Below are 23,906 nucleotides of genomic sequence, written 5' to 3' on the forward strand. Positions count from 1 at the left end.
GGGCTATCTTCAGGGATAAACAAATCCCCCTCTATTCTTTGGGATTTATTTTCCAGTTCAATATTTGAACGTACATTCAAATCGCTTGAAGGAACATCCCTAATATAGGTACTGTTATCCTCTATAACCAAATGAGTTTGTATCGAACTTGAATCTATACTTTGTCTATTAGTCTCATCTGTTGCTTGCTCATAAAAAGTAGGTTCAGCATCTATGGTAGATTCCTTGTCTATCTTTTGATTTTTCTTAGCCTGTGCAGCTAATATACGTTCTAAATACGAGAATTTTTTTCTTGGTGGTGTTCCAATATCAACTGGTTCATATAGTGGCCGTACTTCATGCGGATCTGGAGAAACTGGCATGCCTTCAACTTCTGGGAGAGGCAAAGACTGATCAAAGTAGTTAAACTTAGGACTCTTTCTTTCGTTTTGATCACTTATTTCGGGTGACACAGCAGGTATTGCTTCTTGTGGTCCCATGGGTGCTTCAACATCTTCGGTTTCAGATTTGGTATCTTCCTTCTCGGTTTGTTCTTCTATCGCTATTTTACAGAATAATCGCAAATAGTCAATCGTTATAGGTCCAATATAATTTGGGTCAAAAGCCGTCCCTCCATTCTCCGTAATAATTAAAGATCGCCTTTTCCTCTTTTTATTGCCCATCGTAAAATTACTACTACTTCGTCTTTTATCTGTGTTTCTAGTAGGTGTCATGGTGTCTGGTAATAATCCTGGCATGGAATCTCTCCCTACCAGTGGAGTCGTAGGTCGAGACCGGGATCTTCGTCTTGATCTTCTCAGCGATCCAGGGGCGGAATTGCTTTCTTGACTTAATTTGGCGGTAATGGACGGTAATTCATGAGGAGGTAAATGAATGTCACTAGTTCTGAATATGGTCCTCCTTTGTGAGTAAAATGCAAAACTTTCGTCTATTCGAGAACTTTTTCTTAGAGGAGTGGATGGTTCAGTTACACTCCGTATACTGTTCCTCTGTCCACTATCATCCATCTTCTTGTTAGGTACTTAGGAACAAATCAGTGATAAGCGATTTGTTTACTATTATCATATTTTGTTTTTAGTACTACTATGCGCGACTAACTTTTTTAAAGCTAATTGAAATGAAAGGGCCTAGTATTTGATAATTCATTAATAAAGCAAAGAACCAATGAGTGAAGAAAGTTCGATTAGTGGAGATAATTTGCTTACAGCTTTGTTTTCGGGCACCACAGCAGCCGCAATTTCTTCAACGTTGACTTATCCATTAGACTGTATTAAAACCCAGCAGCAGCTTAATGATGTAGGGAGAATGCACAAATTTAATATTCCAGGTAACTATCCTAGTACAATTGCACAACTATTTAAGGGAGGAAGTGCATTGGTTATTGGTACGGTAATGAAGAATTCAGCAAGACTAGTTCTGTATAATTGGCTGACTAAATTTATGACCCTGGATGGTTCTGATGGTCACAAGAAGATTAGCGCTCCAAGAATTGTGATTGCCGGTGTTATGAGTGGATTCCTTGAAACCTTGTGGATAATTCCATTTGAAAACATTAAGATCACAATGATTCAGAATATGACATTACATAATGAGATTGTAAGAGCGGCAGAGCATGGAATCAAGTATGATGTTACTGGGACCACGGTGTTGAACAAACACCATAAGCCAATTGCCAATGTATTTAGTAAACAATACGTTTCTCCTCATGCATATTTCACAGCAGATATACTATCACACTATAAAGGGAATAATAAACCGACCAGCAGGTTCCAGGTTGCTTCAAAACACCAAGGTAGTAAAGAAATCTTAAAAGCTAAATACAATAAGCATCCCACCATGACCTTTCTTGGGACTATTCGTGAAATTTATTCCCTTAAAGGTCTAAGGGGTTTCCTGTCTGGTACTTGCATAACTATGGTCCGGCAAGTTGCTATTTCGACTGTATGGTTGTCAACTTATAATGCCACAAGACAGTTACTTGATCCACATAGCAATAGTAATGAACAAAGTTGGTTTGGGCATAAACATACCGCTATCCAACTGATCGGATTGCACTTATTATCTTCTGTGGCTGTCGTTGCAGCAACCGAACCTTTGGATGTAATCAAGAGTCACTTGCAGCTGAAAAACGGTAAACTGGTTTACAAGGATTCCTTATCAACTGCATACAGATTATTTATGGAACAAGGATATAGATCATTATGGAAAGGTGCCTTACCTAGAGGTATTAAAATTGCTGTGAATGGTGGATTGACTGCATCTATTTATACCTATGTTGATCAACTTGCCGGTGTTGCAGGAGGACAAACTGTATTTGCTGAATGAGTAATATTGGACAGTTTTCAATAGAATTATTATTCACTAAAATATACTATAATACATGAACTATTTATTTCTCTAAATATACAGGTATTAGGATTTCACCGCTCTTATGTATAACCCCGTTGAAGCTTTTGGCTAGTAATCCACCGCTAAAGCTAGGTTGGCTGAACCCGACTTCTTTTTTATTAAGCACAATTCCATACACGGAATGAACTAAAACTATATCGAGTAGCTTTCTTGCCAACCCGTATCGTCTCCATTTAGGTGCTACCCATATACGTGAAATTCCCAATTTAATCAGCTTGTTCACCTGGTTCGGCACCACTGTTTGAGTTCTATGAATTATCCATCGACATTGCTGGTCAACATCATGTATTGGCTCTGTTGTACATATCCCAATAGCTCTACCGTCTATTACTACAATAAAAGCTTTTCCTTGTATTGAACCTTCAGGATCTTTGTGCCATGCCTTACCATCTGATGCAGCATTTAGTTCACCGTTCACCACTTTCAATAATTCCTCCACTCGCTTCACCTGTTTACTTGACTTTCTGTCAATAGTTATAACCAAAGCCTCTTTGGCTGTCCCCTGTAGTTTCTTGGAGGTTGGTGGATTTTTGGCTTTAGAAGACGAGTCATCCAATATAGTAAACTTCTCAAGCACATTGCTACAGAATGATATAGGCCAAGGAATGCCATTGATAAAATTAAAATGGTATTTTTTATGAACTTCTTTATCCTTTGATACGTGGTTATAGTATGTCATACCGCATGTTGCACATGTAGTAGATTGAGATGCATTTGGTGAAGATGAAGGGAAATTTAATACTGTCTGGACTTTTTTATCCAGATTCGTTGCCTTACGTTTTTTATCATTTCTGAAAGGCAGCTGAGACAAATCGGGTGATAGTAGCTGAGTTATATCTCTCTTCATAAAATTTTCCGCCCTTGTCAACCTATCAAACTGATCATAAAAAGGGTTGATTTCGTAAACAATTTTTGGACTCTGTCTCCATGCGCTCCACAATTAATGAAAAATTCGGAAATTCGAAATTTCCACTTGATTTCTTTATAAAGTTAATATACATATAAATAAAAATGTCTTCATCTTACGCTAATTTACTTCCTGCCAATGGTAAGTGGAAACAATTAATTACCGATTACTTACAAGAAGATGTGCCATCTTTTGATTTTGGTGCATTCGTGGTTGGTAACAAACAAGAAACTGCTTCTTTATACATGAAGCAAGCAGGATTGATCTCGGGAGTTCCATTTGCGGCAGAAGTCTTCAAACAATGTGAATTAGAAGTTGAATGGCTTCATAAGGAAGGAGAGTTTATCACTGACGATGTGATACAAAAGAATAAAGGAAAGATAGTTGTTGCCGTAGTTAAGGGCCCGGCGAACAAGATTTTGTTAGCAGAAAGAACTGCCTTGAACTTATTGGCTAGATCTTCTGGTATTGCTACCCAATCTCGTTTGACCAAAAACTTGGCTGATGAAAGTGGTTACACTGGGCTTATTGCTGGTACAAGAAAAACTACTCCGGGTCTCAGACAACTCGAAAAATATTCCATGTTAATTGGAGGTGTTGATACCCATAGATACGACTTAAGTTCTATGGTAATGTTGAAAGACAACCACATAACTTCTACTGGTAGTATTACTGAAGCTGTTAAGAGTGCCAGATCTGTCTGTGGGTTTGCTGTTAAGGTTGAAGTAGAAGTAAGCACTGAAGAAGATGCTCGTGAAGCCATTGATGCTGGAGCTGATGTTATAATGTTAGATAACTTCAAAGGTCCTGAATTGCAAAAAGTTGCTCAAAGTTTGAAGAAGCACTACGAAGGTAAGCTGAAGTCATTCTTATTGGAATGCTCTGGTGGTTTGACCCTTTCTAATTTAAGCAGTTACTTGTGTAATGATATTGATATTTATTCAACCTCCTCCATCCATCAAGGATGTGGAATCGTTGACTTCTCGTTGAAAATAAATAGTGATTAGTTATATATATAGATGAATCAACTTATTGACTAGCGTATAGATGAAATACTTGAAAACTCCAAACTCTGAAACCCCGAATTGAACCCTATAACCTCAGATACATTGTTCAAAATCTTATTTGTTTCTTTGTCCGGATCATCATCAGTAATGTCATCATAACCATCGTCAACTAGATCAATTGAATTTTTATGCGTAAATGATATTGGATTATCACTCAAATTTTGGACAATCTCATTATTTAACAGTAGCCCAGAAGCATTACTAAACCCACTGGTAAGATTGAGATCTTTTAAGATGTCTCCTACTAAACTAGGAGGAGCAATATCATTCACTGGAGGCTTGATTGTAGTAGATTTTTTACCGAAGCATCTGACTGCTCGTATACGTGTATCCTTTCCATCTTGATGGTTTGCTAAAATTACTAGTTTGACAGTAAAGCACTTTAGTACCCCATCATTCCTTATGGCATTAAAAATTATATGTGACCAGCCAATTGGCTTATTAAAATTAACAGTGCATACTTCACTCAAATCCCAGCCATCTGAAGTACCCGCTAAGATTCGAATCTTAGAAGGAGTATACGATTCATCGGCTGAAAAATTGGTAAATATTGATATTCTTTCTAACGATACTTTTTTCGAAAATTGTATAGTTATCGAATGTGGATTTGAAAGTTGGTTATTTGTTATGGCATTCCCATTTGTAGCATTTATGTTATTACTTCCATTACTTCCATCTGATTGCCAATAGCTATCTGACGAATCTTCCCGCAATTGACTTAAACCAAATTCTTGCTTAGATGATGAAAGCTTCCAATTGGCTAGCGGTGAGATATCAATAAGTTGTAAGTTATCTAACATTTGTAATCCCTTTGTATAATACACCCTTTGTATTTGCTCTAATGTGGGCTGGTCTGTACCTGTAAATGAATCTCCTCCTGTACACATTTCGTCTCCATCCTCATCTTCCTGTTGGTATATTCCTTCCTCAATATAGTTGTTATTTTCAGATGTTGAAACAGAAGCTATAGAATCTATGAGCTCTTCTGGTGGTATAATTTCTTGTGTTTCTAGTTGATGCAGCAGTGAAGCTACTGCATTTATAGACGAATTATAGATCGGTTCCATCCTACTATTTGATTCATTCGCCTGGAATTCATTATTCCCTGATTGATCCCAAGAACTGGCTGATCTCATTTCATACGTATAATGCCACAGAGATCCATGTAACTATTAATCCTTGCCTTTAGCAGCATATAATCTTCGGGGTTGATCTGTTTACAAATAAAAACATATGTTACACAAAATTGCTAATCATAATAAATAGGTTTTCGTTTTTGAAACTATATCTTTATTTATGTCACTATAATGAAATTCAAATACGTAATATGTAATCCTAACCATACAACAAGGAAAAAATTTTGCGGTTCAATGTAACAAGTCAGAAAAATAATATAGAACAAATGCTAAAAATCAAACCAATCATACGAGGTATTATAACGCAACATCGTTCAAGTCTTCAGCTACTTCTTCTACACCGTCCGTTTCATTTTGTTTTTGTTTTTGTTGTTGCTTCTTAGCTTTCTTGTTTTGATTCTTTTTTTGAGATTTTGTTAAAGGTTTTGTATCCTTGTTCTCTTCCTCTTCAGGAGCATCTTCTTTGTCTTCTTCGTTTTCTTGTTCTTTTTCTTGTTCTTTTTCTTCCTTGTTATCTTCTTCCCTGGCCGAAGTTTCTACGGCTTCTGGCTTTTCTTCTACGATGTCATCATTTTGCTTTATTTGTTCTTCCGGTTGGGCAACCTCTTCCTTGATACTTTCCACTTCAGGTTTCTTCACTGGCTCTTCTGGAAGTTTCTTTTCTTCATCAATAAGAGTTTCCTTGGGTAAAGCAACCTTGCTGCTACTTTCCATATTTATCAAAGGATTTTGTGACTTGTTTGCATTGGCAGTTGTACCAGATATACTGGGGCTGGCTGCTCTAACAGGAGAGGATGCGCCACTAGCATTTGGTCTGGTATGTGCTATTCTTTGAGGGGTGAAAGAAGTAGAGAACTTATCGAGATTAGTTATACCAAACTTTTTTAAGGCTCTTCTCTTTAACACCTCTAAATAAGTAAGTTTACCCTTCATAGAGGTACCAAATTCTTTCTTATCTTTATCAATGAAACATAATTCACCTTGATCTTCTTGTCCATCACCAATCATGTAATCGTCATCATTTCTGGAACCATCCAAGAAACCACTATCTTGATCGTTTTGATCAATTTGAAAGTTTCCTAATTCCAAGTCAGAAACAAATCCAAAGATGAATTCTTGTAAATTTGATGCAATAACCAACTTTGTATCATAATCTCTACCAAAAATAATGATTTGACCCCAGTGACCTTGTGGACCTGGTGCTAAATCAATAGCAATTTGATTACCGCAGAAATCCTTCACAAATGGAATCCAACCACGGTGAGCGTAGTATGGTTGGATTGCATTTGGTGGAATCGACTTTTGGTTGGCAATAAACGAATTATTTATCCTGCTTTGATTGCCTTGTGCCTCAGAAGCTGCAGAAGACGTAGCCTTCTGACTCTGCTGTTGCTGGTGCTGGAATATGTATTGCTGCTTTTCCAATCTTTGGTTGACCTTAGCCCAAATTGCATACTCCTCTACTATACCTTCTAAATCTAATAATGTCAAACCCATTATCATTCCTGTAGGCTTTCCACCTCTAAACTGTCCATCGTGTCTCTTATAAAATTGTCTTACTTCGACCGGTAACGATCCACACCCCAAATCGTTCTCAAACTCATTCAAATCTGCAGTAGTCACCCCATCATTCAAATTGTCTCCTAACTCTGGATATTCTTCTTCTAACCAGCTCTCAATACGATCCCACAATGAGTCTATCGATGGCAATGGCGGCTGTCCGCTTGCATTCAAATTTTGAAGCTGAAGATCCGACGAATTCGTGTTTGATGACCTCAACCCTGGTCTGTATCCAACTGTGGTCGATGACCCATTACGCGATAATGAAGTTCTGCTACCGTTAGCATTATTACCGCCCTCGATTAATGAATGACTCGATGAATTAGCTGTAGCCAAACGATTCAACTCGTGCAACCTTGAACTCGAATTACCGCCCCCAACTGTAGTTCCAACATTATTAATCGCTGAATTCTTATATGGTGAATCATAAGACGCATAATGATCCTCAGTAGTAATAGAGTGTACAAATGACTTAAAACTATCGACAATACCCATAATTTCTGTCCTTTTTGATCTATACACTTTGGTTTTTAATGTTGTTTTCAACGTAATTAATGTTTATTTTACTTGTGAACAAAGTAAGCGTGTCGTTTGTGAAATTTGCGATTTTCTTTATGCAGGAGATCCAATACTGTATCTCTATCTAGTCCAAAAATAGATTAATCTGCTAACTAGACTAAACTAATCTGCCTCTTAACGTGGAGTATTTTCATAATATATGAGGTTTCTGGCTTAATTTTAAATCGGTAGAATCGTCCGAAAAAAATTGTCTAGTTTTGGTAGGTTAAATTGGTATACTTTTATTAATACAGCTTGTAGTATGTATTGTTCGAAACATGAAATTCTTTAAGTAAATTCCATTATTATGATAGGATACGTGACACCTCGTTAAGGAGTTAATAATTTTCCTTAGATAACAAAATATGAACTCCTTGATATATTTGAGGACTTAAATTTAATGAAATTCGATGATGCGAAAGGGAATAGGTGCAATACTCTCTAGAAAACTGATATTCAGTTTTACATGCATAGATTGTATAGTTTAGTAGAAATGACTACTATACTTAGATATGGCTGTCAAGTGACGTAAAAGTAATGTTTACAGAAGTGAAAATTTATTATTCGATGTGTAGACTATCCGATGCTCTAATCTCATAGATTATAGACACTTTTTCCGTGAATGCAAAAAATACTTTTGGAGTGTTCACGGGTGCTATCAAGTCTGACACTTCATTTTTAGTGGTGTGTGGAACAAATTTGATTCCATAACGATTTGCTTATTGTTCGCCAACTGTTCAAAAGCTACATATTAATGCAAAATATCTAATTAAAGAAATACAGGAAAAAAAACAGAGAAAAGGTGGTGAAATTGTAACTAGGTAGAATTAGAATTGCTTCTTAAGAAATTTGTGATGGAGGTACCGAAGTAGCTGGTAAATAATTCAGGATCTGAGAAATCCAAATCAGAAAGACGAGTTGCATCTCTTATCAAATCGTATGCCAAATCTTCGCTAACCTTTGAGTCTTGTTTATACAATGGACTGCTGAGGGCCTTGTGTCTAATCCAGTGAGCAATTGTTGGGATCTTGCCTGAAGCTCTGTACGATATTAAACGTAAGTAGTTCTGGAGTTTCAACATTGTATTTGCGAGCTGCAGTGATTCGCAATGATGCTGAGAGGACTCCGGGAGCAATTCGGTAGCAACTAGCTTGATTATCAATTTAATCATACCCGGGAAGTCTTCGCCACCGTTGATAATTTCGTCAACAGTGTACTTGGATTCATTGTAATCACAGGGAGCATCATCTCGACTATTTCCGTTAATAACATTGTCCTTGGCATGGCTCGAGTACCCATTCACGTAAACATCGTCGACCCCTAACTCGTCGTTACCTCTATTAATAAATCTATCAAACCAGCTTAAGTCGTAACCAATGAATTCATCATTGTTGAGTCCCCACTTACACGATGCCTTGAACCAAAATTTATCCTTAAGAACAGAATCGACCTTGTGCGCTGTTTCCATATTCTCATCAACCTGCAGAATTGGAATATAGAAATCTGGTTTAAACTTTAATATAGCCTTGGACAATAATGCAATAAAAACAGAATATGCTGCATTCTCAAAATCAGTTAATTGAATTTCCATAGGACGGAATTCTACCCTCCAACCTGGTTTAGTCGCTAACTCTTGCGGTGTTGTATCTTTTGGATATAAGGCTGGAGGTTTAAATCTTAAAGTTTGCCAATTAGTTGATTGAAGGTTCTCAAAATGATCATTTTCTAGCTCATTATCTTGATCAATTCTCTCAGAGAATATCACTAATGGATCACGAATAAATAAATATGCAAAATGCTGTGCCATTATTGGATCAAATAACTTAGAGTCCATCAACTGTTCATATACTTTTGTATTCATAGGCATGTAAATATCGTTGTACTTATCTTTGAAATACACATCCGTTTTCTTAGAATATTTGTAGTCACTTAAATAACTGTTGATCGATTCATATCTTGACTTCGTGATTTTCTGGATTGGCTTTCCGTCAGTGGTCCTCAACTTAGTGTCACCGTACCTGTTACTGATACGATCACCATTAACACCACGGCCACCACCTAATGTTTCCATGTGTTTCTTGTCTTCATCTGCCACATCGAGTCCTCCAAAAAAGTCATACCCTGGATATGGTTCAACATCTCTCTCTATAAATGTTCTATCATCTACCGCGCCGCTTATAACATTCCATCTAACATCTTGGTTTACTAAAAAACCTTTGAAAATTGGAGCAGCTGCTGTCAAACTTAACATTATTGGTGTAAGAGGAGCTAATGTATCGTACAAGTATCTTGCTTCGTTTATTTCCTGAGCTTGCATAGTTACTTGTAAGCACGATGATCCCATTCCAAAACCCATTGAATCCATATAAACATGGCCTGGCTTTGAAGCTCCAAGCCACGGTTCTTTATCAGAGTCAAATAAATCACGATTTTTTGGAATGGAATCGTCTATCAACTTGGTGTTGATATCGGGATACATTGGCAAATTGATAGCGACCTTGCATCCTCTTCTTTTTCTAATATTCGCCGTTAAAGTCGGAAATCTTACATGACGATTAATGATTTCATCAGGCAAAAATAATGACTGCGATGCTGGGCCTATCGGTTTAGCAGGTGGTGAAGTAAAGTTATCACAACCCATTCTTGGAAAACTTGTTAAGGTAAGTGGTTTGATATTCTTTGGTAATTCCGACTCACTAACTTTTCTTCTTTGTATCATGTTTTCCTCAACATAAACATAATCGTCTAGCAAATCTCCATGGTACGGTCTTAAAGGGGTTGCTTCAATCATATACCTTCCATACTCTGGGTGAAACGAAATGTTGTTGCTGATCGATTTTTCGTACGATTCTGGCTTTTCAGGGTCGTTCAAATCGTTCAATATGTAGTCTTTATCGATCGCTAACCTGGCAGTTCTAGACTTCGAATCGATATCAACTAGCATATACTCAACCTCTTCTCCCCAGTAGAACGGATCCTGTACCCTCGTAGTAGAATGTTGCTTGAAGATGTTTATCAACTGTTTAATGCCGTTCTCTCTCACATGTTCGTTGAACTTATTGGCATCGTGCCAGTCTAATGGTGTACCCAACGATAACAATCCCATACTATACTTGAGTCGATAATTTGCAACTGATACTCTTAGAAGCTCACTTTGCTCGTTTGGCCTGTCTGTGAAGTAAAAAAAGTGCCAAAAACCAGGCGATCCGATTGTATTCTAACGTTTATGAAACTAAAAAAAGCTCACACCCAGAAAAAATTGAACTATTTACCACTTCTTCAGTGTAACTCTCGTTATTAGCAAATTTACAGGCTCTTATATAGCTATAGCAATCAGTTTCCAGTAAAGATTACTATGCTGGATGCCATTCAATTCTTAAATTAAAATTTCAAGCAGTAATTTGTCATATTCACGTGATTATTTTCAGCATACCCGGAATATCTTACAAGGATGTTGATACTATACAATAATGAAAGTCATCGTAGTGAATTTGCTTTCAATAAATGGCTAATTTGTAATGATGAAAGCTTTTATTTAAACTTTGAATTGAAAAAGAGATAATTGTAGTGGTAACATTGTTGTTGCATGTAAATGACATATTTTCACTAAAAAAAATAGCATCTAGCTGATATATAGACCTTACCATGCTATAGATATATTAGGTATATTACATTATTCAATTCTCGTTTACTTCTAATCATTATCCTATATCCCGATAGATAATTAATGATATTTCTGTTTGTGTAGATAAGATGTGGAAATTACTTTCATTTCGCAGCAATCTCATTTGTTGATTCTAAGCAAAACCATAAGTTTTTTTAGTTCATAATGGTTTATTGAAGCAATACAATACAGCTTTCATGATCAGGATTGAAAGAATAAACTTATTATTGACCAAATAGAATTTCCCAACAGTATCATCCATTTTGCACATCTAGGTTAAGGTAGCGAGTTACTAGCTACAACCAAAACAGTGAGAATAAAGAGAATCTCAAAAAGTGTATTCTATTCATATCGTCCGGGTCTTCACTCGAATTGTACTCGAAGCTTTGTGGAAATAATGAAAATGGACATGTTGGTATGTTCGGATTAATTTTTTAAGGAATTCTTAAAAATCGCAAACTTTTACCAAAATTCTTCGATCTAGGTTCAACACTTAAAATACCAAATGTTATGATCACTACTTATATACGAATATATTGGCATAAATACCAGCAGAGAAAAGTTCAGATCAAGTGTCTTATAATTCGCTTTTGAAGGTTACCTGGTGTTGAGGTACGTTTTGGCCTGTGGTTGCAAGCGCGGCTAATTGCTTTCCATTTTACCCAATTAGGAATGACTCAAAGAAAACCCACTTCATTTTGTCATAATACTAAATAACTAATACTAAAATCGCTTGTAAATAAGGTTAAAATTATGGATAAGTCCATCAGAATCCCCAGGACACGATCAAGGACCGGGTGCTTTACGTGTCGAAAAAGAAAGAAGAAGTGTGACGAGCTACTGTATCCGGTATGTCAGAATTGCCAGGAAAAGAATTTAGCTTGCCAATGGCCTCTGAAAAAGCATGAGTTTCATAAGAACATGGAGGAGGTGAAGTATATTGGCTACGATGATAAAGCCTCGAAGACGAGGGAAACTAACTCTCGTCAGTTAAAAAGAAATTCGGCTCAACTGCACAATTCGTACAGTGAAGACGAAACACAACCCAAGAAACGAAACGAGGGCCACAAGGGGCCCAAGGAGACTAGTTTTATGCAAATAAGGCCATTCAATGAAGCCGAAGATTTGCTATCTATTGATAATATTGAAAACGATATATCGTCAGCCCAAAACACAATGTATGGTAATAAGCTCCCACAGGATGTGCTAGTTCACCCCAGCGACTCCACGCCCGATACTTACGATAATGGAGCCAGTGATATTGAAAACCATGGCAAATATGCACCCATACGACATCCGACAGACTCGAATGCCATCAAAATGCTCGTACCCTCAAAACTTGATTCAATACAACTACAAAAGAAAAGACACAACTATTTCTTGGAGAGAATCGCCATGCAGCAGGATTGCGTAGATTCAGAAGATGAGATAACGGATATTGCACCTGTCAGTCCATTTGAAATTGATTCGTTGATCGATAATGACTACATTCTAAATGACAAAGACAAACAAGATTTGACCGATAGAGCACAGTCCCCCATCCCGAAAGCAGAATCATCCCTTAATGATTTAAATACACCAGAGACCGCTTTCCCAGATCAACTTACCATGGCTGGCTCCAACAAGGAAGCGAATGCTCCCAATTCACTTGTTCCACTGAAAACAGTAAAGTCTACACATAAAGGCGGCCTTCCGAACTAAGTCTGAATAAGACTACATACTCAGGAAATTACGGGCTTTCACCTCTAAACTAATAAATTTGCAATAACATTTATATTGCCTCTATAGCTCCTACCTTGCTTTCGTATATATATATGTATATATATATATATACATACCCATATCTCCGATGCTCGGAATGTAGAAGCGAAACCGGTTTAAAAATAGTGACACAAAAACATATTTTTATCAGCTACTTTTTGTCCGTAAAATGGTTGATAATTTATTACTTGTTTCGATAAGAAATTTATAACTAGTAATACCATAAGATAAGCCAAGGAAAGGGTTTAAAAGATTCAACTATTCAAGTATATTTATAAAATTTCAGGTATTCTTTTCTCCTTGAATAAAATTTTCAAATTCATATTTTTGTTGATTTTTATACTGTAAGAAGTATACTGAAAAATCGATCAGCAATAATATTCAAAAGTATTTTCTGATATAGAGTTGATATTAATACGCATCAGACGATATGACTTCTTTACATAATCCAGTTAACGACTCCCCAGAGTACTATCAAGACCAAGTACCAGCATCTACGTACTACAATCCGCATCCTAATGTCCAGCATCACCAAATTATTGATAATTTAGATTCAGCACCGAATTCTAATGGCTCATCTTCATATTATGGGGGCGAGCAACCAATAAGCCATGAATCTTCTGTCCCTACCAATAACTACGACGAGCAAACGTCACACACACCCACAAATGCACAATATTTCCAAGGTTCTCCAGATTCTCAATCCCAACAGTCTCAACAAAGTAGTCCAAATACTAATCAGGGTCCGATAGCACATGCACCTGTTGAACAGCCATTCTACGTTAATGCGAAGCAATACCACAGAATATTGAAAAGGCGGATAGCAAGAGCTAAATTGGAAGAAACTTTAAAAATAGCAAGAACGAGAAAACCATATTTACATGAATCAAGACATAAGCATGCAATGAGAAGACCAAGAGGACAAGGAGGGCGGTTCTTAACGGCCGCTGAGATCGCGGAGAAAGAAAGATTAGATAAATTAAAAGCCTTAGAGGATAAAGAGAAAACAGAGAATTTTAGTGGAGATCAACCCCAGGAGGAACAGAGCGATTCGTCAAAATCTTCTGCGACTTCCGCTACAGAAAAGGCTCCTTCGAATGCAGAAAATGCTCCTTCAAATGAGGATGATTCAATATTTCTGAATTTAATAAATGAAAATGGGAGCACGGAAGATTAATATTTATTACAAACGCTCTTATGTTTTTCAATTGTTCTTTTAGTTTTTTCAATAATGTTTTACTAGTGATTTTTTTAAAACTATTTATATGTAAAATTATATAATTTTTTGTAAATACTATGATCCATCTATCTACACACTGATATTACTTAATAGTTGGCGTGTTTCATCACTTAATTGGTTCAAAGCACCTAAGTTATTTAACTTTTCAATATTTGTCATAGCACCCATTTTTATTGAATTTTGATCATTATTTTTAACATTTGGCAATGGGTCAAATGGCTTTACTTGAATAGATATGATTTTTGAAAATTGTGATCCAAAAGATGATCCTTCTAAATCTAATTCATTTATTGGAACCGATGTTGTACCAATTTGTGCAGATGTTGTATTATTAACTGTACTACTTGACTTCAGTAATCCCCCAAGAGAAGTCAAATTTCTTACTAATTGATCAACAGTTGGAATAATCAAGCTTGAGTAGTTTCCTTTAGTGAACTGATCCGAATTGACCATTTCCAGTAATCCCAATGTTACCAATTTCTTATCTTGCAAGTTGGTTAAGCCTGACGAAGTTGGTAACATAAAGCTATTATAAATTTGAGGGAAGACACCAGGTTGTACTGAATCTATGAAACTAATAACGAAATCGGAATTGATTAAAGAATGGCACTTAGCATTTAATTCTTCATTCAATGGTATACAACATAATGAACTTATGAATACCACAAATTTTTTGATGAATTTTTCAGTCCTTGAATTTTTTAAACGGGTTAACAATAATATTGCCACTTGCTTCAAGTAATTTTCTAATATATTCAAGGGAATGCTCAAAAGAATTGACTCTAACAAATCGAAGCCATATATATCATTAACCTTTGAAGCAATTAATTTCTGAAATACACCTAATAATGGAGTTAAGCTTTGGTCGTTTGCGGTGAAAACAGATGGCTCTTGCTCTAATATAGCAATTAATAATCTCGTTACACCCGGAATGTTCCCACGATATTCCCAAACAGCTGGAGAAAGTAAAGGCTTAATTAATTGTTTGTAGCTTTCTGGAAGGGGTTTCGAATTTGGATACAATTCTAATAAAAATGCTAATATTTGGAAAGTGTAAGGAACAAACTCTTGCACATCTTCACTCAATATTTCTAATAACGAAGGTAAAATCAATTCAATATATTGATTAACTTTATCATAATCGTTAGTTCCAAATTTGACTAATAGACCTAAACTTTCAAAAATGTAGTGAGAAAACTTTGGATTGGATGGATTTTTAGCAATAATCTTCAAAATCTTCAACAATTGATCAATAATTGTAACCTTAAATGAGTCATCAATTAGGCCTTCAACCGTGTTCAACACTCTCATTATACACTTCATTAAGAATTCATTTTCAGCCAATTTTTCCGGGGAAGATTGGTCATTACTCAAAATCAACCTGAACAAATTAGTTAGCAAGTCATTAACAAAAGGTTGAACGTCATTCTTATTGAACACTGGAGAATGATTAACATCCGTGAAGCTGTTCATCGATAATAACTTTTCGATAGTGATGGACGAATAGGTGTAAACAACAGTGTTGGAATCTTGTAAATGATTAATCAACAATGGAAATGTTGTTAATAATTGTTCTTTAGTTAATTGATTTCTGAAAGTGAAAATGTACTTAATCGCATCAGTTTTTAAAATTGGATTCGTTGAATGATTAGTATTCATCAAGTCATTAGCAATGTTATCACTAAAGAATTTTACAACGTCAACTAAAACATTAGTGGATGTAACACCCACATTCGTAACACTTCCCTTTGCAGCCAATGAACTAAATAAGTAGATTGCAATATCTTTACTTTTCCAATCTGATTGTGATGATAAGAATTGATTTACATAATTCATTACTGTGTTCGTTAATAAACCGGTATTAACTTCTTTTAATTCCCTCAAAAAGTCAGTCGCTGATTTACGTCTAGAGTCAAAGTCAGATCCCTCTAAGTCAGATCTAACAAAGTTAATTGGCTCATCCTCAAACAATTCTTCATCAATCTCTCTAAAGTAGATGTTTGGCAAGATAATTTTTTCAATGATTTCCTTTAATGACGATTCATTATCAAAAAGTGGCTGGTATTTAGCCATTTTTGTTACGGATGTTAAAAATGATAAAGCTTTGACAACTAATAAATCAAACTTCTGTTGTTTGGTAACATAGCTATTAATCAATTTCCAGATAGTGGTGATGAAATTCTCGATAAGAGGTTCAAAAACATCGGCATAACGACTTACATATAACGAAACTAATTCAACAATCGATGTCTTTGTTTTGATTAGAACGTCGATTTCATCATCTGAATCTTGATCAGTAATTAGCGGAGTTTCTAATACCAAATACTTATGCATTATTTCCATTCCATTCATCATATGGTCCTCAAAGAATTCTGGAATATCCTGACTATTTAAATCGTAATAGATTTGAACTAGTAACAACAAGTTTTCAAAATAAATAGTCAACGAAGCCTTATCTTGTTTGTTCAAAGCTTCAGATATTAATTGATCGAGCTTATTCAATAAGGTCAAATAAGGTTCGGCAAATTTATCTAGCACTAACTTGATTTCCAAGAATAATTCGTCTGATCTGAAAAGAGGTCTCCACCTTTTAAAAATGGAATGAGCAACTAGGAGAATACCTTTATTCAGAACAAAGTCTTCTAAAGACAATTTCAGTACTAATTCATCTATAAGGTTATTCCAGTTATGAGGGAAGTCTGATTCGGCAATAATTGATATGGTTTCTCCTATTTGGATTTGTAATTGATTTGGCAACTTAATCATAATATCCAAAATTTCAGATTTAACATGGTTAATATCCGAAATTGGCAACAAATACTCGCCTTCTTCATTAACCCATTTTCTTTTAACGAGATTCTTAAAAAATAACACTCCCGCCAACCTAATGCTTGGAGATAGATTAGTCGAAGCAATAATATGTAACAAGTTTACTGAAAACCCTGGTTGATTTTCAATGGATTTCAATTGTGCTTCTGCTACCTTTGCATGTTGTGGTAGAAGTGATTGTTCTAAATATTTTGGAATTGACTCTAAACTATTTTCAGCCATTATACTCCGATCTATAATTAAAGCTTATGTATTAAATTGTTTGATTCCTTGGTTGTTTAAAAATTTCGAGATGATTTAGTTATAGAAAAACACGATTTTGTGTAATTTTTCATATTCTTAGAAGGTTCTTGAAAATAGCATTTATAAAAAGAAGTATACTAAAAAAGCAGCTTGCTTAGAAGAAACTAGATGTGATTATAGATACATGTAGCCAAAGAGTGAAGTTTTCTAAGGTCATTAGTTAAAATATCTGAATGTCTTGAAAAATTGCTATAAAGTAATGTTTGTCCATAGTTGCAAAATTGCATTAAGCTATTTTCAATAATACTATTCTAGGAACATGCTTCTGTATATATCGAGTTATGCAAGCTTCTATTTATCATATTGAAAATAAGACCAGCTTAATGCTCAACCATCTAGAAGAAACTGACAGACTCTCAGCAGTTTCCTACATTGTTATATATAAAACATCTATTAATAATAATAAAATTGAAAAAACACGATAAAAACAGGATTAATCCAAATATAATGATAACATATAAAGGATATAAGAAAAGAATATTTGTATAGTTCTAGAGTGGCTATGCAGAGAAATCAGATTCAATGCATTTAAGCCCTTCAACAGTAGTTTATTGCATTGATATACTTCGTAATGCAGGGATTATTTGGATGGTAACTGTTGAGAGTTTTCTTTTTGCTGCTTTTGCTTAGCGACGGCGTATACTAAACCAGCAACGAAACCAACAAAAATGGAGGAGACAGACCAGAAGTTAACGGCAGCATCGAAAAAGACTAAACCAGACAAAGCGATTGGCAACTTGTTCAAGGCACCAACCATGGAGTAAGTGGTTGAAGAAGTGACTCTGACACACCATGCGGAACAGTAAGAAATACCAACAGAGGAGGCACCACTGAAAATGATAGCCATAATGGTTGGGGTTCTGTTGCCGACAGGGAAGTTCAAGTTGATGTTGGCAGCAGACCAGTCTTCGAAGACAATGGACATGAAAATCAAGATAGGAATCGATAACAAGTTGTTGTAGTACATGGTGTCGAAATCCTTGAAGTTGGTCAACTTAATTCTCTTTCTCATAATTAAAACGAACGAAGCAGAAGCGAAACAGTTAGTGAACATCCAGAAGTAACCAGCGTACAAAGAAATGGTGTCGCTTGGTGACTTGGCATCTGAGGTATCTCCGTAGCATGCGATAACACTCGACAACACCATCAAAATGAATGATCCCAACGCCATGGTGGTAACCTTACCACCGAACCATAAAACTTCTCCATAAGCAATCAAAATAATTGTCAAGTTCTTGAAAATAGTGTAAACTGGGATACTCAAAAACTGTAACGCCTTAGAAGACGTGTAAATCATAGCAACCAATAAAACAGCGATAGGAGACCATTTTTTAGCTTCGTCCTTGTTGAACTGTCTGTAAGTAATAACTCCCAAAGCCTTCAAGGTTCCGATAGTAGCAATACAGATAATCGACTGACATGCCAACATGAAAAAATTCAAGTTAAAATCGTATCCTGATAACACATACTTGTTGGTAACTGTCATCAAAATCGATGAAGCACAGTACGAAAAAATAGACACTGGCGCTGAGTTAGCGACCGAGCTTAGGCTTGAATATGATGACTTTTCCATTATTCTGCTTGTTTGAAACCTGAATTTACCTTTAAACAAATATATAAGCTGTCCTAATAAATAAATCAGTATAATTCCCATGAAGTCAAAGGGTACCTGAGAACAACACACCGAAAAAAAAAATATACTCGTGTCTTTGTGTTACCTTTTTCGAGCTGGACGAGCCTTAGGTAATATGCAGAACAAACAGCCACGACGGCTGCTGGCTTACCCGGCTGGTTTAGCTGCAAAACAATAGGACCTGTTGTCATGGGCCGATATACAATAGATTATAGACGTATGATGCGATGTGAACAGAGAGCCAGAGGTAGGCGAGGCGGAATAGGGATGTAGTGTCAGGGGAACTCGAATGAAACGATCAAGGAGGGGGTAAGATAAGAAGAGGGAGAGACCGATAAGGATTCGGAGTGGTAGGCTAGATATTAGTAGGGGACATGGAGGAGCATAGATAGACATGAGTGGACTATTGTGGAGAGAAGGTAATTGTAGAACGATATTCCTTTCACCATTTACTAATGGATGATGTAGATTATCCGGTCCTCGCATTTCAACTAAGGATCAGAGGCTAAGCTGAGGATGCCACATGCGGACATATTGCTCATGATTATAAGGATAGACATACGATAGACTGTGAAAATACATACAAAGGAGGATAATTAGTAATGTGATATTATAATAGTAAGAAGTATATAATCGACAGTTTCGGCATTTTACTGTGATGGTAAGAAGTATATAATCGACAGTTTCAACATTATACTGTTATGGTAAAAAGTCTATAATGGCAGCTTCAATATTATACTGTTATGGTAAAAAGTCTATAATGGACAATTTCAATATTTATAATATTATAATGATACAGAAGTATATGAATAGACATATTTTCAATATAATATAATAATACTGAGTTACAAATGATAAACAGATGTAAATAATAATATTATGATGGTACAAGAAGTATATAATGCAGTATAGTACAAAGTCACAAGCAATACTAGACTGGTAAAGTGGCAGAACGGAATCTGACCAGGAATGTCTATGTAGAGAATGACTTACTGATAATCACCTCCATTATAAATACTGATGTCGACATCCGCCTTGACGTCAACATCGCACATATCAACGATCCCATTGGCATCGTGTTGTCTCAATCTCTGGTTTTGGGCTCTAATCTTTTCCAACTCTTGTAAGTAGTTGTCTTCGACTCCAGTAACATACGATCCGGTGAAAACACCAACCTCAAAGTTTTCAATTCCTGTTTGCTTACAACAGTCGATCAAATCCTGCAAGTCTTGGTAGAAAACTCTGTCGGCACCAATAGCCTCAGCGATTTCCTGCTCATTTCTATTGAACCCAATCAACGCCTTGGTATCCGCCAAATCAATCCCGTATATGTGGTTGAATCTGATTGGAGGAGCACACGAGGCAAAGAACACCCTTTTAGCACCGGCTTCTCTGGCCATCGCCACGATTTCCTTTGAAGTAGTACCTCTGACGATCGAGTCATCAACAAGCAAAACGCTACGTCCTTTGAATTCAGACTCCATCGCGTTCAACTTTCTTCTCACCGACGATGTTCTTTCTTTTTGGTCAGGCATAATAAACGTACGACCAACATATCTGTTCTTGACGAACCCTTCTCTGTAAGGAAGATTTAAAGAGACAGCACATTGCAATGCTGAAGTACGAGAAGTGTCTGGTACGGGAATCACAACATCGATCTCCTTAAGAATATCCTGTCCTGGGAATGATCTTATGATGTTTTGAGCTAATTTGTTACCCATATCGATTCTTGTTCTATAGACAGAAACCCCATCCAAAACAGAGTCTGGTCTGGCAAAATAAACGTATTCGAAAATATCTGGGGCAAATTCCTTTGGCTCGACAACTTGACGGAACTCAGGCTTGTTGTTACCGTTATTTCCCTTTGGAATAATAACGGCTTCACCAGGCTTGATATCTCTTAACTTATTGAAGCCATGTGCCTTCAATACAACGGATTCAGATGCTAACATGTAATCAATCGATCCATCAGCTTTGACTCTTTCACCAAACAATAACGGTCTGATACCGTTAGGATCACGGAATCCAATGATACCATAACCAGCTAACATAGCTACACACGCATATGCTCCTCTGATGAATTCCATAGTTCCCTTCAACGCTAAAAATAAATCTTGGTTGTTCACTCTTGACTTGTTAAATTTCTCTAATTCTGCCGCAAAGATGTTGAGAAGCAATTCGGAATCAGAATCAGTGTTAATATGACGGTGTACTTTTTCGTCAAGATAGTTTCTCAATTCGATCGAGTTCACCAAATTACCATTATGACTAATACAGATACCATAAGGCGAGTTCACATAGAATGGTTGAGCTTCGCTACCGGCACTAGAACCCGCAGTTGGGTAACGTAAATGTGTAATACCCATATTTCCAACCAAGTTATTCATTCTTTGTTGTGTGAAAACATCTCTGGCCATACCGTTCCCTTTGCACTGATAGAATCTACCTCTAGATCCGCATGTAACTATACCAGCTGCATCTTGACCTCTATGTTGTAAAAACATAGCACCTTCAAACAACTCATTTGCAACATTGGCATGCTCATCGGCACGTACGATACCCAAAATACCACACATGTTAACTTTAATATTAGACGTAGATTAAACTCAATAAAACTAAATAATTTTTTTTTTTATTGGACTTATATATTCTGACTCGAGAAAAAATTTCCGATGGGTTGTGCGTACAATTTAATTAATATTAATTACTCTTAGTAACAGGCTTCTAATTAGCTAAAATGGAATATATTTATGTTTAATTGCAGCACCTAAGTAGATTAAATTCATAAACGAAGAAAGATTAAATAAGATTTAATAAGATTGCATTTAAAATTTAAGTGAATTACACTTCAGTCTTTGGATAGGACATCTCGCACATTAACTCCCACCCATAGCCTTAAAATTATCTCTTTTTGCAATGTAGGATTTAATTCTCTTCGTGTTCCTTACAATGAAACTTCGTAAGATAGGGAACAATGAGCTGTATAGAGAAATCCAGAAAAAGTTGTTATTTGCAATAATTTCTTTTAATGATGGAGAACAGATATTTATACTCGCTAAAATGGCAGTTTATCTAAGAAGTTTTCCATGATATACACCTCTAATACAATCAACCTATCGATTGAAGTTAATGACAAAACTGACTGATACTAATCGTACTGATGAATATGACAGATACTTACTCTGGCGTAGAGCTCGCTGACATAAGTTTCGAGTCATACGACGGAAACTATCACTAAAACAAAGTAGAATTTACTAGCATGAAAGCACATCATATTATTGTTTCGTCTCGGCTATTTCTCTCTAGAAGAATTAGCTGTTCATGTATACTGGTCAAGTAAGCAAATAAGTTCATGTCGTATCAAAGTATTTGTCAGAAATTTGCTGAGACTTGAGAATTATTTTAGAGAAATAAGAACTAATTATACCTTCTTCAACACTGAGTTCCATATTTTTCTTCTCAATATGAATTAAGTTGAATTATTTTACTCTTATTGAATAGCATATATACTTGGTATAGGTTATCGAAGTTCTTTATTACATCTATCTACACAAGAACTGAAAATTAGTCTATTCAAATAGCCGTAACTATTTTATGACACTAAAAAAAAGAGGTTACCTTTTCGGTTTCTCTAGCTTCCATATTGTCAAAGCCTTGATAACTAGTATTCCAAAAAATTAGCTCATGACGTTGACAGAGAAAAGATCCATATTGTTAATAGGGTTTAAATCTGATTATGTAACCTAACCAGGTATTTCATTTTAGTATCTACTGAATAACTAAATACGGGACATATATATGTTTTTATGTTTCGCATATTATATATTTTAACGACGATAGTTTTTGCTGCAACTTACGTTGTAAGTGCTCCTAACAGTTATAGAAGTAACAAATATTACGACAATTTATTGAACGCCTGTGGAAGTGAAGAAGTGGTAAAGGAATCTGAAAATGTTGAATCAACTCTGGGTCAATCGTTCATGGGTAAAACTGAGTCAGATACACTAAATTCAACTTTATTTGGCATATGCGACGTTAGTAGCCAAACGATATTGAGTGTCAATACTAATGCAACTAGCTTACAGAGTCAGATAGAAATTAAGTTTGGATTAAATGAAACCAATAGATATCGAGTGGTATCCATGAACGAAACAATGAAATATGTAGGCAACTTCCCGCCAGAAAAATTCAGTTGGTCGCAGATAGTGAACTATGTTCTATGCTATATTGTCGGAGGGTCTGTTTTATTGTTGGCGAAAACTTGTACAAAGTCGAATGTTCTTATCAAGGTATACATTATATACGTATACACAGGGGCTGCACCGGTCATATTCTTGAGGATCATTTTCTCAATGGTCTGGTATTTTGGGAGGTGGCTGTTGGAGAGATTAAATGCTACATTTCGAACAGTCACAGAGGAGGCTGAAAAATAATGCAACAGGTGAATGAAGCTACTGGCAGTGATTGAGCGCTGTTTGTCATTTAAAAAAATTCTTACGCTTTAAACAAGGAGCAAAATACGTTCAAATCAAATGTTTCTGAGGTGACATGTATCATAATCATTCGGTAATTGTGGGATGGGTGAATCGAGTTCCGATTTTCCTGTAATAGATTTTGAAACTGCTTTCCTAATAAAAGAAAAAAAGTTTAGTATCTGGTCCTTCTGATAGAGTGTAGCCCCAAATTAGTTCAAATATAATAATTTAAATATTTCTAGACTAAACCTAAAGTTTTAAGAGCCAATTATGTTTTTTATTAGATAAAATAAAATCTATATACAATGGTAAAGCTTAACAAACAAAAAGGAAGTATTCACCATCACCATCTAATCAGCAAACG

The 23,906-nt window shown here is 35.9% G+C and overlaps 12 protein-coding genes across 12 annotated transcripts; 4 read left to right on the plus strand and 8 right to left on the minus strand.

The window, feature by feature from the left end:
• Positions 1–21: 21 nt before the first annotated feature.
• On the minus strand, positions 22–1,007 carry AC631_04914 (uncharacterized protein; the record flags this gene model as incomplete). The annotated part of the gene is made up of 1 exon (XM_015613743.1): positions 22–1,007. A coding segment is annotated over one exon (986 nt), but the record flags the coding sequence as incomplete, so codon positions are not given.
• Positions 1,008–1,164: 157 nt separating this feature from the next.
• On the plus strand, positions 1,165–2,325 carry AC631_04915 (uncharacterized protein; the record flags this gene model as incomplete). The annotated part of the gene is made up of 1 exon (XM_015613744.1): positions 1,165–2,325. One exon carries the CDS (start codon positions 1,165–1,167, stop codon positions 2,323–2,325), a length of 1,161 nt encoding a protein of 386 aa, XP_015465419.1.
• A 64-nt stretch (positions 2,326–2,389) lies between these two features.
• Positions 2,390–3,256, minus strand: AC631_04916 (uncharacterized protein; the record flags this gene model as incomplete). The annotated part of the gene is made up of 1 exon (XM_015613745.1): positions 2,390–3,256. One exon carries the CDS (start codon positions 3,254–3,256, stop codon positions 2,390–2,392), a length of 867 nt encoding a protein of 288 aa, XP_015465420.1.
• Positions 3,257–3,420: 164 nt separating this feature from the next.
• On the plus strand, positions 3,421–4,323 carry AC631_04917 (nicotinate-nucleotide diphosphorylase (carboxylating); the record flags this gene model as incomplete). The annotated part of the gene is made up of 1 exon (XM_015613746.1): positions 3,421–4,323. One exon carries the CDS (start codon positions 3,421–3,423, stop codon positions 4,321–4,323), a length of 903 nt encoding a protein of 300 aa, XP_015465421.1.
• A 29-nt stretch (positions 4,324–4,352) lies between these two features.
• Positions 4,353–5,519, minus strand: AC631_04918 (anaphase promoting complex subunit; the record flags this gene model as incomplete). The annotated part of the gene is made up of 1 exon (XM_015613747.1): positions 4,353–5,519. One exon carries the CDS (start codon positions 5,517–5,519, stop codon positions 4,353–4,355), a length of 1,167 nt encoding a protein of 388 aa, XP_015465422.1.
• A 297-nt stretch (positions 5,520–5,816) lies between these two features.
• SMI1 (Smi1p) lies at positions 5,817–7,574 on the minus strand (the record flags this gene model as incomplete). The annotated part of the gene is made up of 1 exon (XM_015613748.1): positions 5,817–7,574. The coding sequence occupies one exon, from the start codon at positions 7,572–7,574 to the stop codon at positions 5,817–5,819; it is 1,758 nt and encodes a 585-aa protein (XP_015465423.1).
• An 880-nt stretch (positions 7,575–8,454) lies between these two features.
• Positions 8,455–10,743, minus strand: GCS1 (glutamate--cysteine ligase; the record flags this gene model as incomplete). The annotated part of the gene is made up of 1 exon (XM_015613749.1): positions 8,455–10,743. The coding sequence occupies one exon, from the start codon at positions 10,741–10,743 to the stop codon at positions 8,455–8,457; it is 2,289 nt and encodes a 762-aa protein (XP_015465424.1).
• A 1,479-nt stretch (positions 10,744–12,222) lies between these two features.
• On the plus strand, positions 12,223–13,002 carry ZCF4 (Zcf4p; the record flags this gene model as incomplete). Its single annotated transcript, XM_015613750.1, has 1 exon — positions 12,223–13,002. One exon carries the CDS (start codon positions 12,223–12,225, stop codon positions 13,000–13,002), a length of 780 nt encoding a protein of 259 aa, XP_015465425.1.
• A 490-nt stretch (positions 13,003–13,492) lies between these two features.
• On the plus strand, positions 13,493–14,239 carry HAP2 (Hap2p; the record flags this gene model as incomplete). Its single annotated transcript, XM_015613751.1, has 1 exon — positions 13,493–14,239. One exon carries the CDS (start codon positions 13,493–13,495, stop codon positions 14,237–14,239), a length of 747 nt encoding a protein of 248 aa, XP_015465426.1.
• A 132-nt stretch (positions 14,240–14,371) lies between these two features.
• AC631_04923 (importin-alpha export receptor) lies at positions 14,372–17,353 on the minus strand (the record flags this gene model as incomplete). The annotated part of the gene is made up of 1 exon (XM_015613752.1): positions 14,372–17,353. The coding sequence occupies one exon, from the start codon at positions 17,351–17,353 to the stop codon at positions 14,372–14,374; it is 2,982 nt and encodes a 993-aa protein (XP_015465427.1).
• A 661-nt stretch (positions 17,354–18,014) lies between these two features.
• Positions 18,015–19,007, minus strand: VRG4 (GDP-mannose transporter; the record flags this gene model as incomplete). Its single annotated transcript, XM_015613753.1, has 1 exon — positions 18,015–19,007. One exon carries the CDS (start codon positions 19,005–19,007, stop codon positions 18,015–18,017), a length of 993 nt encoding a protein of 330 aa, XP_015465428.1.
• Positions 19,008–20,056: 1,049 nt separating this feature from the next.
• On the minus strand, positions 20,057–21,643 carry ADE4 (amidophosphoribosyltransferase; the record flags this gene model as incomplete). The annotated part of the gene is made up of 1 exon (XM_015613754.1): positions 20,057–21,643. One exon carries the CDS (start codon positions 21,641–21,643, stop codon positions 20,057–20,059), a length of 1,587 nt encoding a protein of 528 aa, XP_015465429.1.
• Positions 21,644–23,906: the final 2,263 nt, after the last annotated feature.

Source organism: Debaryomyces fabryi (assembly GCF_001447935.2).
Source record: "Debaryomyces fabryi strain CBS 789 chromosome Unknown contig00153, whole genome shotgun sequence".
Lineage (NCBI taxonomy): Eukaryota > Fungi > Ascomycota > Pichiomycetes > Serinales > Debaryomycetaceae > Debaryomyces > Debaryomyces fabryi.